The 13,946-nt window shown below is 38.6% G+C and overlaps 1 protein-coding gene across 1 annotated transcript; it reads right to left on the bottom strand.

The window, feature by feature from the left end:
- Positions 1 to 2,992: 2,992 nt before the first annotated feature.
- On the bottom strand, positions 2,993 to 6,220 carry gpr183a (G protein-coupled receptor 183a). Its single transcript, XM_086144535.1, has 2 exons — positions 6,087 to 6,220; positions 2,993 to 5,040 (listed from the first exon to the last, which is right to left on the bottom strand). Exon 2 carries the CDS (start codon positions 5,015 to 5,017, stop codon positions 3,896 to 3,898), a length of 1,122 nt encoding a protein of 373 aa, XP_086000661.1. The 5' UTR covers positions 5,018 to 5,040; positions 6,087 to 6,220; the 3' UTR covers positions 2,993 to 3,895.
- Between the last annotated feature and the right edge of the window lie 7,726 nt (positions 6,221 to 13,946).

Below are 13,946 nucleotides of genomic sequence, written 5' to 3'. Positions count from 1 at the left end.
TGAGCGGCGGCGTAAAGCCCCCTTCGCTTCCTGTGTCAACCCTGTACAGTACGGCGTGTTTTCCGTACTTTGGGTTCCTTTCAAGTCTCTACATAGTTGGAACACAAAAGGCTACCGCTTTCCACAGTCTGCAAATTCACCCCCTTAAAGAAAATGATGTGCCATTAGAAGTGGGAGTGAGTTTGGCAGGCAGAGAGATGGCAGATTTAGGGCGAGTTATTGATTGGAAAAGTGGGGTCTGTCACAGCACATTAGTTCTCAGGGGAGTAATCCACAGCAGGTTGCTGTGAGAAGCATCTGCTGCTGGAGAGAAGTAATTAAAAACAGGATGTTGAGGCAGTTGCCATATAAACAGGAAATAAGATGGTGGTAATAGACACTTCACGCTGATGCTGTGAAATGGTTTTACACCACACCGACTTAATGGATGCAGAGCGCATACTTCAGGTGAAACACTCAAGGTCAGTCCTAACCTGGGTTGAATACAGATTAATGTGTGTGATTAATGTGTGTGTGAACTGGTAACAACTATGAATTAGGACATTTGGCTAAAAGAGCATCTTGAGAACGCGACATCATTCCCTAAAAACTCTAAACCTCTGTTTCGTCGTTTTCGATAAGATTAAAAGATACAGTGACGCTTTCCCACGAACCGCAGAATTTCCTGTTTCATGTCATGTGATTCGACTCGTGCCCTCTGTAAAAAGCTATATTAATTTTGCGCAGACTTTTTTGGACACCGGGTGTATTTTCACGCTGCTTTCATGACTTCTATTCCTCAAGTGTTTAAATGGAAGCTATTCAGCGCAATTCTTCCTGGGAAATAATTATATGATGGCTCGTCCTTTCAATGTGTCTTAAAAATCTCATACCAGATGGTACTTTGTGTTCATCGCAATATGTTGTTATGACAACAGTCTGTGCGATATTTCCCTCCTTTTGACACTTGTCTTGCAGTTGCTCGAGAAGGTTCCCTTCGCCTTAACAAATCTTTTACTATTTACTTTTATTATAAGCCATAAGAGTGCATAAGTACCTGCAGGTTTAAAGCAACAGGGAAAGTGTTGTGCTTCACTTCAGTGCAAACAAATCCCACTGTTTTTTCCAGCTGAGAGACAAATCAGCAACATTTCCATTAAATCTCCTCTGTTGTCTTCCAATATTCATGTGCTTTATTTTGGCTCGTCTAACATTTTCCCAATCAGGTCTTTACCCTTGATTTTACTGCCCTTTGGAGGCCAAAAGTTGCTACTACAAATCAAATTTTTACCGGGGCAGCAATCTGAGGCTTTTCTCTCTTTTTTTTTGTTGTTCCCAGACTCTAGATAATTTATTTCTCATTATTGCACCTATTGTACTGTGATATTAATACTTCACGGCAGAAAATGACTTCCATAATTATCAGGTGCAAAACAAAAACGCTGTAATGAGGCTGTAAAATAACTCGAATCTTGGCAAGACAATTTTTATATAATCAAAGTTATTCGCTGAAAATATTAAGATGATATCTGTTCATTTTTGAAAAAACATAGACATTGTTTTCTCTCTGACTGCTTTCCTTCCACCTGTATCTCCTTTGTTCTGTCTTTTCTTTGTCACTCTGCATCTGTTAAGCTTGAGCAACTGGAGGTGAATATTTTAACTCGGTCCAAAAAAAAAAAGGCCTGAAAGGTGTACGAATGAAACTTACACACTGAAGTGTTACTTTTCTCTGGAAAACCCCATCTTACCCCGCCTCCACTCCCCCGTTTACACCTGCTCCATTAACTATCACTTTCTTTTACTCCCCGACAAATTCGGAGAAAAAAAAAAGAAGCGAAGAAAGCAACAAAACTGTCAGCAAAGCAAATGTGATATAAAACATAAGAAGAAATATGGAATAAACAAAGCCTACATTGTAAACAATGTGTCTACCAATGCCTCCTTCCCTCCAACCACATATCACACTCTGTTATCTTGTCAAAAAGTGATAAATAATAAAAACAGTTTGTGTGGTAGTACAATATGAATGATCTTCGGTCAAAAATACAACACGAAGAGGTCGTTGCTCCGTGCTGTTATTGTCAAAGATTAATGATTATCATTGATTTGGAAGAAATAATGTATCTGTCTCAGGCACATGAAGTACAGATTAAAGTAGCTGTCTTAATGCAAATGTTTCAGCAAACTCAATCCACTGTAATGTAACTGTTTGGTTAATGATTTACTGCTGTTGATAAAACTGCAAAGAAATGTCAATGTATTGTTGTTCCGCTATTACCTAGTCTACATCACACAGGATGTTTACACTGCGGGTCGCCAATGATCACATGGCGACCATGTGGCTTTGCTTGAGCCTCAGCAGATTTTGGTTCTCTGAAGACATTTCCATTTGGGCACCTTTTACGTCTACATTTAGTGGTTTTGTTGTTTGCCTGCCACCCCTTGCTGAGGCCTGGTGGTTGTATCACGGTGTACAAGAGTGAACATTTGGATGTTTTTTTTCTATCTGCTGTTTTTGAACAGCAGGGTTGAACGTAGTTTAAACTGGAACTTTTTTTCTCCTTCTCTTAGACAATTGGGTCCCACAACGATGGAGTGACTTGTACGTCTTGCATTCAATGCTATATTAAAGATGTGTAAGAGGTGTTTCTGGAACATGATGTTCATGACATAATTCGATCATTTGCAATGAGAGTTAATTTGCATGTAGTACTGCATTATCTATCTATCTATCTATCTATCTATCTATCTATCTATCTATCTATCTATCTATCTATCTATCTATCTATCTATCTATCTATCTATCTATCTATCTATCTATCTATTCTACTATAAATATTGTATTTTATAACCTTCTGACCCCTGTCACTGGTTTACACCGTCCAGGATTGAATGTACAGATAAAGAATGAATCTATGAAATAAAACAATTTAAACAGAGAAAAGATACCATTTGAATGTATATGTGTGAATCAAATGACACAAGTCTTGTACATTTGAAAGTTGTTTACTTCAAAACATGGTTTATCCTCTTTTTGAATATCTCACTCTTTTTTTTATTCACCAGGATTCACAATGTGTGTGTCCATCTGAACCCACTCATATACCAAACAGTATGTTCAGTGTGTGTGTGGTGGCTGCTAATCACACAAGGATAATTACAAACATATAAAAACTCAAAAATATCAAAACATTATTGACACCTTAAAGCAATTGTAAAACCAAGACAAATGAAAACATTCCTGATTTTAACACAAATGGCCGGTGTGAAAGTTTATCTTCTATGACAAAAAAAACAAAAAAAAAACATTTTGACACTTATTAAATATCAAACAAACTCAAAGCATCTTGATAGAAGAACTTAAAAGTGAGCGTCCACAATGACCCCTGACTTTTACATCAGGAAATTCTTATGGGATGCATATTCTACTACTCCACTTGGAATGATAAATCTCCAAATTACAGAATGATAAACTCAGGAGAGTGAGAGAGAAACTTTGACCTGAGAAAATCTCTTGAATTCAATCTTTGCATTTTGGATCTTTCTTGGCCAGTGAAAAGCAGTCACTGTGAGGAGAGTGCTGGGTATGTGGTCAGAATCCTGGTGCAAATTGTTGCTTTTAAATATTTAAATCTTAAGCTTCCATCACGGTCACTGACTTAAAGGATGATATATTCAAATTTCAACTCTATGGTGTTCCTACATGTTGATCTCCAGCTTTATACCTCTGCTTTTCCTCAGAATTCCTTTTGTAAGAGCACAAAAAATAATGCTCCCGTACAGATTCCCACTGCTTAATATGCTGTTTACGAGCCCTCTGTTCAAATACAGCAACTGTTCGGTTGATAATGGCAGTTTGATCAACACATGCTACCGTTCCTCTTGAGTAATCTTGTTGACTCAGCATAGGAAGTTAGCTGTTATGTTGAAATCTCCTCTCTGTCTCACTGGTTGTGCCCACAGTAGAGCTGAAGAGCTGCATCTTGTTGCCATCGATGACATCCTTGGATGAGCCTTCAGGAGAGGTTCTCACCACACTGGAGAAAGAAATGCTGTTCTGTAGCTTCAGCAGAGTCAGAAGTTTCCTCTTGTATCCCTTACAAGCGAAGAAGTAAATAAAAGGATCCAAACAGGCATTGAGATTCATCAGAGTCACAGTAAAATGCAGTGACACCTGGAATGCCGTAAGCTCAGCACATCCAGGGCTGGATACCAGCTTACGGACCATGTACTGCAGGATGTTGATGTGATAGGGGCTGTAACACAACACGAACACCAGGGACACACAGCATATCACCCCGATGGCTTTTCGGCTCCGACCGGACTTTTCAGTCCATTGGTTGGTCTTTGCTGAGGAGTGAAGCTTGTAGCACAAGATAGAGTAACATAGTAAGATGGTAAAAAGAGGGACGACGTAGCCAATGAACACAGCTCCGATCAGGGCGGTAGCAATATGGTCAATCTTGTCAAAGTTAGGGTACTCCATGCAGGTGATGTAGCCATCCGGCTCCTCGTTGGTCATGGGCATGCCGACAAGCGGGAGGGTCTGTGCGAGGACCAGCAGCCACATTCCGACGCAAATTCGGCGCACGTAATAAACCTTCCGAAAACGGGAGAATCGCAACGGCAGGACAACGGCAATGAAGCGATCTATACTGAGGCAGGTCATGAAATTGACCCCCGCGTATGTATTGATATAGAAGATAAGGCCGGATATTATGCATACCACCTCTGTCATAGGCCAGTGGAACCCCAAGGCATAGTATGCGATCCTCACAGGAAGTGACAGAGTGAAGAGAATGTCGGAAATGACCAGATTGAGAGAGTACAATGTTGTGGAGTTCATCTTCTTCAGATTGGCACGAATGACATGCAAGGCGAGACAGTTTCCAAAAAGTCCCACAAAAAACACAATGCAGTAGAAAGTTGGCATGAGGACACTAGCATACTCCCTGTGGGCGTACAAGGTGTCACAGGAAGAATTACTGTCACCGGATGGAGGTGGGATGGTCTTGGCCAGAGTTGCAAAATCCATCTTGAGATATTAGGATCCAGTAACTGTAAATTGTGAAAAGTAAAGGTTTTTGTTCAATGATTTTATTGGTCTACAAAAAGACATAACTCAAGCCCAAATTAAAAAAATTCTCCGGCTAAAGTCACATGTTCGCTGTGACCTGAAAGTCTTAATGTGGGTGAAGCTGTGGCTTACTACACGGCTCTACTCATCACACCAGGATGTTTACGTCTTTTTTTTTTTCACCCTTTTTGAATCTGATTTAGATTTAGGTTCTACATGTCTGGCCAAATTGCAGAAACAGTCCAGCAACTTGTAAAATATCCATGAAATATCCTGTTTGATTTTAAGAAGCAGTGATCACTGTTGTTTCTTTAAAGACAGATATTGTGGCAGAGTTGATACATGAATCACATCTAAGTCATCAAGCAAATATTGAACTGAGCAACACTTTCACTCAATGTGAAGTTGATTTTTGTGACATCTCGGTGCCAACCTTTCACTCCACAGCCTTTATCTTTGCCTTAATGCCTCATGCCTCATGTTTGTAAAATACTGGGCACAATCCTTCCTTCACAAATGTTAAAACATCGAGCAAAACATGGACACGTGTGTGTATCATTTCTGGGTAAAAAAGAAAAGTCAAACTTCTGTGAACAATAACAAAGGGTTACCCTGAATGTGAATGCTCCCGGAGAACATTCACAGTTACAATTACTATTTTGTTTAAATCATGTTGAGTGATGGGGTTGTGTATGAGGAAGTCAGCTTCCGTTTGGCGCTAATATTTTTGCACAACAGATGGCTTGAAGAATTAAAAAACCATGTCAAAGCCAAAGTTCTAACAAATTTATAAACTGATTTAGATAGTACTTCAAAGCCTGTGGTGTAGGATAGCACCAATTTACTAGGAAATTATATGTACTCTACCTACAATGAGTGTGTGTGTGTGTGTGCGCACCTGTGTGTGTGCGCACCTGTGTGTTTGTGTGTGTGTGAATGTGTGTGTGTGTGTGTGTGTGTGTGTGTGTGTACTGCACATGTGTAGATGCTCGGATATGATCTATTCATGCATTAAGGAATTACTTACCACTCAAGTTGTCCTCTGATCAAGACGACATGGTAGGGTTCAGGTTTATCTCAGTTTTGGAAGCCTGCAGCAGTCACAGCGCCCTTGGTGAGAACAGTATGTCACATAAAGATCACTCGGCTAATCGGCTGCCCGTATCCATAGTGACAAAATATCCTGTTGTATGTCTCCTCCTCCGTTTCCCCCCTTTTTCACTCCTCCTTTCTCAACCAATGCAAAAACGAACTTGATCCTCAAACTTACTGTTTATGCCTGTGTTTATTTTATCTATTTTTTATTGATGTCACTTTGGACTTCGTCAATAACCTTGATGTCTTTGTCATACTTGTTGTCTGTCCAATAATATGTCTCCTACTGAAGAGTGGGTCTTTGACTTAGACTTACTGAAATACAGTTAGAAATGCACACAAAGTGCAAACAAAAACATTATTATGATTGGTATATCTTAAAAGTAATAAAGTTTCTGGGCAATTGTGACTGATGAGGAAAAGAAAAACAACATTTCTTTGGGTAACACCATGAATGCCAATAAGAAAGTGCCATCAGATGTACAAGATCACCCCATGAAAAAATAGGGTTATGAAAGTCCCTTTTTACAGTATTGATATACCTTTGTTAATTTTTAGTTTCAAGTTCTTTATTTTGATCATGTTCATCAATTTGATGGCCTGAAACATACATTCATCATTTACCATGTTATTTATGTAACATTTTCCCCTGTTTTAAAATTTCTTTTTGCACTAGATGTTTGTACTGCATAAATATTGTCAGGGAAGGATTTATCATTTTATGATGGAATATTTATGACACATTTATTTTTGCAATATAAGGTATTTCATCATTTGGCGCCAAGCATGGAGTTGATTGTCATGTTTTTTTAAACACTGGTTTTGCACAACAAATAAACATATATTAACCACTTCCTTTGTATTCAAAAGCTTGATGCTATCAGACTAACTGAAGAAAATTTGAAGAAAATATGATTTAAGAAACAGAGGGCATAACACAATTTGCTATGACATTAGTTCTCAAAATACTTTGAATACTACAGTAACATATTTTTTTGTTTTTTGTACTGTAAGGGAAGTGGCAAATAAGGTTTTGTGTCTTGCATCAGTTTTGCATCAGGAAGTAACAGGAACAGAAAGAGGACATGAAGTGTGATGAAAAACAGAGTAGTTGGTACCATCAGACATAACATCTGTCAAATTCACTTTGTATTAAAAAGAAATAAATCTGAGATATTAAATCATAAGGTTAAGAATAACATATTATACCTGGATTCCACAAATTTAAGTCAGTTATGGTTTTGTCAAGTGATTAAAAAGATAACTATGTAATTGAAAAAATGGGATCTAATCACAGAATTTTTTGTCCTTTTCAAGGTGAACATTTCTAGTATGTCAGTCCAAAAGCAGAAAAGCACAAGTGTCTCTCTGAACCCCCTGAGCAAAGATTACTCAAATGTGACTTGTGAACCAAATGTAATTGATGTTCATTGTTCCACGTGGCAAGAATCATGTTCATTTGCCATAAAAATGTGGGAAATGAATAGGAGCAGCTTTTGGGAATTTGTTCGGCCTTACTCATAAAAATACGCTCTTCTTTGTTACCGAACACATTTTTGTTCAAAACAACTCTGGTGCTGAGGTAAAGGAAGCAGTGTGACTTCCTCATGTCCCAGCCTTGTGGATCTGACTCACGGGGCATCAGACATTAATGTTACATCCCAGGCCACTGACAGACACACACAGGGTTTTCTCCCCGTGTCTATTTTTAGGAAACAATGGAATACAAAAAAAGTCGCTTATAATACAATACCTTCAGAATGTTTTCAATTTAAATACCACATCTCACTTTCAAACCACAACATCACATATGTGTTATTGCTCTTGCAAAGTAATAATAACAATAGTTAATATCAAAGACAATTATGTGATGACAGATTTTTTTAAACCATTTTCTATGTATTTGTTTTTTCACATCCTGTACAAAATAAAGGAAGCTACAAGAGAGAAACTTCACAAAAGGAAATCCGTTTGAGCTCTATATTTTGTAATGATATAGTCTCTTCACCTTGAAAAAGGGATGTTTATATATTGAAGCTTTCAAGTCCCTGCACAGAATCTGCACTGTACAAATATATTATTTAGACATATAATTTAATGTAGATGAGGAATGATGTAAAGAATGGAGGCTCATCCTGCTTCAATGAATGAATAGTGGGTGACATGATTCAGATGTCTGGTTGAGATTGTGGTTGAGAGTAAAACTGTTGTTTAGGTAACCCCATCCTCTGCAGTTTTCCTGGTTATCAAACCTCAAATCATGAGGTTTTGCTGGGTGAGCTATGTTTTGTGCATCTCCAAGGTGTTTGGTTTCAAAAGTAACAGGGTGAGTGAACAAACAAGCAAACATTATGGCTTCAATACACTTATTCTACTGATAATCAAACTGAACTGGAAAATCAATTATTTTTATTTCAACTAACCCCCTTCTGATCTCTGCATGTTCACTTGTATCTACAAATGAACCGAAATGGGTATAAGAAAATGTATAAAGAAAAACAAAATCTGAAGTAGTCCAAAAAATGTAATTTCCTTGCATGAGGTCTTTGGGTTTGCAAAGAGGATGTGAAAGCAAATAAGTGTCTGGTAAAAAACTGGCATGATCATAACGTGGTCGATAAAGCTAATAGATAGCTATTTTGTGGATTGGTCACTTCTAACTTTTGACTCCTGGTACTTCAGATCTTCGGCGAGTGAAATGCACTTTTTGTAAGTCTTGTTGGATAAAAGCGTCTGCCAAATGACAGTAATGCAATGTAAAGGGATTCATGGCACCAACTTGGGAAACTGCAAATGTATACTAACTATGAATGAAGCGGTTTGCAGATGCCATGGACTGAGGAAGGGAGCACTTGTGGGTTGTCTCAAAGAAGTTCTGGCAAACTGTCAGATGACTAAGGACAGGGAAACAGGGTTGGCCACAGACCGGTTGCAGCAGGGGAGGAGACCCGTTGATCCTGACAGTGCCTACCATGACGCGTAGTGTATTGGGCGATTGTTACGAGTTGTTTGGTCTCAACTGCAACGGCTGTGGGAGCTTTATCCACATTCTCAGCTCCGTACAGTTTCCAGTGAATGCTGGGGTCACTCGAGGCTCCTCTTTTCCACAGGTCGTGCAAAGATGTAGTATGAAGGAAAATACCTTAGCATTTTTTCTCCCTTATACCAAAGGCTTGATTGCCTCGTGATCTCCAGAAAGCCCCCTGGCGTTCTCCAGAGGGGAATAGAGTCTGCACCTATAGTTCTGTGCCAGAAAAAAACCTTGACCAGGTTGGAAGGGAGCTATTGTCTCAGTTGAAGGAGTTCAAGTAGCGCAAGGTATTGGCCTCTTTGAGGGCAAAATGGAGTACAAGTTATACAGGCAGATCAGTGTTGCAATGAAGAGGAAGCCAGACCAGAAAAACAAAGCTTTTCCTTTTGCCAGTCAATTTTCCTTTGGTCTCAAGAGGTCACAGATACAAGCTACTGAAATTGCTTTCCTCTGCACTCAGAGAGTGACAAATCATGACTCACAATAAAGATTGGACAGGTGGATGGATGGATGGATGGATGGATGGATGGATGGATGGATGGATGGATGGATGGATGGATGGATGGATGGATGAAACATTTACAGATCAGTTTTGGCTTGGTAAGCAATATATTTAGACCTCATTTTACTAATAATTTGCTCACAACAAGATGACAACCTAATTTACATATTCAATTATTTACTTATTTAATGGTATAAAAATGAATTATTCTTTCATAAATGATATATACTACTTACTCTGGGTCAGTGAGGCTGGAGGCTGTCACAGCTGTCTTGGGGAAAGGCAGGGTTTTACCTGGATCAGTCACAGGGCTGAAAACACACACATCCAACACTTCAACAATCACACATCTGCGCTATTGGCAGCCTTCAGTGAACCCGGGCACACAAATACATTGTGGCTGTTAATGACATATATCAAATGTTTCTTGTTTTATTTCTGGAATTTATATCACTCTAATTTGCTTTGTAAAATATTGCATGGTTTTCATTCTATACTTATTGATTGTTGTTTGTTGTTTGTTCCATTGCTCTATGTTACATCGAAAAAGACTTAAACAAATGGTTTTGGACAACAGAACTGTTCTGACACTCAAATAATAAATATTTAATAACTGTTCCAGTGTCTTGAAAAAGATTTACACCAGCACAATGATAATAAAGGTTTTACTTATTTTGTAGAAAAAGAAAAAAATGAATTACCCAACCCATGTTACCAAGATGGATACAATCAATTGACTAATGGTAGATATGGAATATATGTAAGGTCTTAAGATCTAATTCAGTGTCATGTATGATAATTAGAGTAGATTAGATTTGACTTCTAAAACCCATATCCTCTTGCAGAAGATCAGCAGTATCTTCAACACTAGGAGGTTCTGTGGTTTTTAAAGTTTAGTTACTTTTGTATTCACAGCAACTTATGTATGATGATAGATAACTGACTCATTAGATAACTGATTTTCAGATTCAGTTTTTCACACAGACAAGTGCTGTTAGCTTCATTTTAAGGGTTTAAAAAAGGGAAACCTAATAAAGCTTAAATGTCAAACCAACTTCATTGTTGTAAATTCAAAGGACACTGGTGGGATCACAAACAAAAACACTTTACAAATTCAAAATTGTATATAAATAATTTATTATCTAATAGGATATGAAAAGTTGAGCAAATAGACCAGTGGATGTAAAACAGTAAGAGAGAATTTTAGAGAAGTTGTGTTATCTATTCAGTTGTGCTGCACTTGCAGAACAGTCATACAGTTGAAATGCTTTCACAGCAGCACTTTAACCTTGCAGGTTGATCACTCAGTCATTTTACCTTCAACAGAAAGCATCAGGATTTCTTAAAATCCATCTTTTGCTTTCCCATACATTACCATTTTTATTAAATAAGCTCACAAAGAGCCATATTTTGTCATCATTATGGTCACTGTCCTCTGGAAGATGGTTTCAACAGTTCATTAGCTCAGTGACCCTTTGGCCCCCCTCTTGCAGCGTCAACAAGGCTAAGATAACCTTATTTATTCATTGCAAAAGTTAAAAACAGATTCTTTGCATTCAAAGCAAATCTGTTGGAGAGAATAGCAACACCTTCCCCGCAGCTAAGGGGAAATCTGAGTTTGCAGAATCATGCTTGCAGCACCACATTCTTTGTCAGCTTTAAGGAGTCTTGTCTCCACCCTCTGGCAGGGGTACCACATTGCGACAAGTTGGGAGGTTTTTTTTTTTGTTTTGTTTTTTTGTTGTTTTTTTTTAAAAAAGCTACAATTGTTCACAAATTGTTTTATTTTGTAAAAGACCCATCCAGAATTTGAAAACTATGACCACTCCTGCTCTTAGATGTCTGACTTGGAACATAGGTTGGTAAGTCATGATCTGAGATCAGCAAATAATTGTACATATTTTTGACCTCGATATAAATTCAGAAATTGTGATAACTATAATTTGTACACTTGAATGACCATATCTAAGAGAGGCGCCATCTGAGCTCAGGGCCCCAATGTTCACCCTTTATTATAAGTTCTTCAAGCATATTCAATGAAAATCACATTTTCCATCTTGATTCTTCGAGTAGTCTTCTGTTTGTGCTGTTGGATGAACTTCTTTTTTTTGGTTTCATTTTCCAGCTCCGAACCTGTCAATCAAAGCTGTGCATGTGTTTGTTGTTACCGACCAACCCCTTACTGAATTGTTTTGTACTTTTTGTTTCCCTTTTGGTTCATAGGATTATTGTTTCTTTCTTTGGTGAACACATTCCTTTCCAGGTTCCCAGTGGGGTTTTTTTCGCTTGACCGCTGGGCTGATTTTTAATGAAGCTGTTTGCCTTCTTTGTCGAGCCATCTCTGAAAAATCGTTTATCAGTTTTTTGATTTAGCTTCCTGATTGCCAGTGATTTATCTTTTTTTACCTTTAGACTCACAAGTTAATCCCCAGATATTTTTTCTCCGAGGCTGTGGATATTCCCACATTCCTCCAGTTTCAGAAACATCTAATGCTTGCACAGAATTTATGTAGAATTTTTGCAGAATTTATGGTGTTGTCGACAAACGCCAGCAAACTGAATCAAACAATTCTACATTGTGTGTGACGTAGTTTTTAAAAACACAATGTGTTACAGAGTTTTTCATGTTTGAGTCATTTTTGTAATTGCACTGAAAATCAGAAAGGAGGAATACATGGCTTCTACTGCCTTATTTGAAAAATAATGGCTGTTGCTTTGTTGTAGTTGCTCTATATATGACTTCACCTTTTCCTGGTTTCGTTTTTCCACAGTGTAAACCAGTGTCGGTAAGCACAATCTAAACAAATCATTATGAGGGTGCTGTGTGAGGCTGGTGCTTGTCTTTTTGCCGAAATCAAAGAAATGTCCGTCTATGAGGTGGTCTGCGGGAATAGTGATGCCTTCACCCCATCTCCAGCCCCAGGTTCCTGATTCTGCACAACAGCAGCCACCTCTGGTTCAAGAGCTCCAGTCAGAGATTGTCCTTCAGCCATTGTAGTCTCCCATAGCGGAGCCATACTGGTCATGAAAGCCAGCATCTAGTACAGCTCCTCATTTGCAGACAGTCTCCTGCAGGGCTCTGTCTATGCCATCAACCTCAGGAGGGACTTTGCTTCCACCATCCTCCTATCCAATTCAGGACTGTTTCCAGAGCTACGATACAGTCTTTTTGCCTGCCTGTGGACCACAAGAGTTTCTACACCTCCCCTGTGCCAGGGCTGCTAGGACTGCCCTCTTGGGTGGATCTGGTTGTGTGTGTGTAGTTTCACAGTCATCCTTCAAAGCAGCTTCCCCTTCAACAGCAGCACTGAACTGGACCTCCTGTGAGGCCCCGCCTGAAGCCTGCCCGAGGCCTCCTGCTTTACTAATGTATAGACTTCAGGACATCCTCCTGGGATCGCCTGCCTGGTTTCCACAGTATTGATGTTTCCTGCTCATGTATTAGGCACAGTCTTGGGGACAGGATGACCCATGACAACAAGAGAGAGACAAGACCAGAGCGCCATATAAGAATAAACGTGAAGGGCTGACATCCATGGAGGATCTTTCATAAATGAAACATTTTTTTTTTTACAACACTGCTGGATTCTTAACATTGGTCAGTCAGTTTTTCTACGTGCTGTTTGCTCGGATATTAATCTGATATGGTTCGGTACACTGCATTATTTACCATAGTAATATGGTTTTGTGGAATGGATTGAACTTAACACACACCTACAAGTCTCGCTTTCACATCAAGCAACCCCAATTCACAGTAATGTCTTACAGAATTTTATTTCACAAATAACTGGACATGTTCTGTGTTTTCATTTAAGTTGTTTTCTGATACAGAATTCCAAACTATTGATTGATGGAGAAACATATCTTTCATTTCCTGAATGCTGGTCAATGATAGCACAAACAGATCGGTGGTAGTGTTGGTCTCTTTGCACTCCTATTTAATTTAATCACACAGTTATATCAAAACAATCAATCGGTCAGCTGCCATTCGCTTGAAATATCGTCAGTAAAGGGTCACGAAGTTTTTTACTGTTGTGAAAAATAATCATTTGCTTTTATCATTGAAGAACCACTCTCACGCAAATTAAAGTGTAGCAATTTAGACCATTCAATGTTCTTTATGCGATGTATGTTAAAGTATGTAAAGATGTATGTGTTGAGTCCACAAAATGATGACGGTAAAATTATCATCATTAGTTTTAAAAATGTATTTATTCATTTTGGACAAGTTAAAAGTGTAAGTTACAAAGCCTCTCAAT

This window comes from Fistularia commersonii, chromosome 4 (assembly GCF_037954325.1).
Source record: "Fistularia commersonii isolate RoL2024-O1a breed Wild chromosome 4, RoL_Fcom_v1.0, whole genome shotgun sequence".
Lineage (NCBI taxonomy): Eukaryota > Metazoa > Chordata > Actinopteri > Syngnathiformes > Fistulariidae > Fistularia > Fistularia commersonii.
This window is presented reverse-complemented; position numbering and strand designations above follow the sequence as displayed.

Excerpts from the sequence above, each read along its gene's own strand:
- gpr183a (XM_086144535.1), bottom strand. The coding sequence starts at position 5,017 with ATGGATTTTGCAACTCTGGCCAAGACCATCCCACCTCCATCCGGTGAC.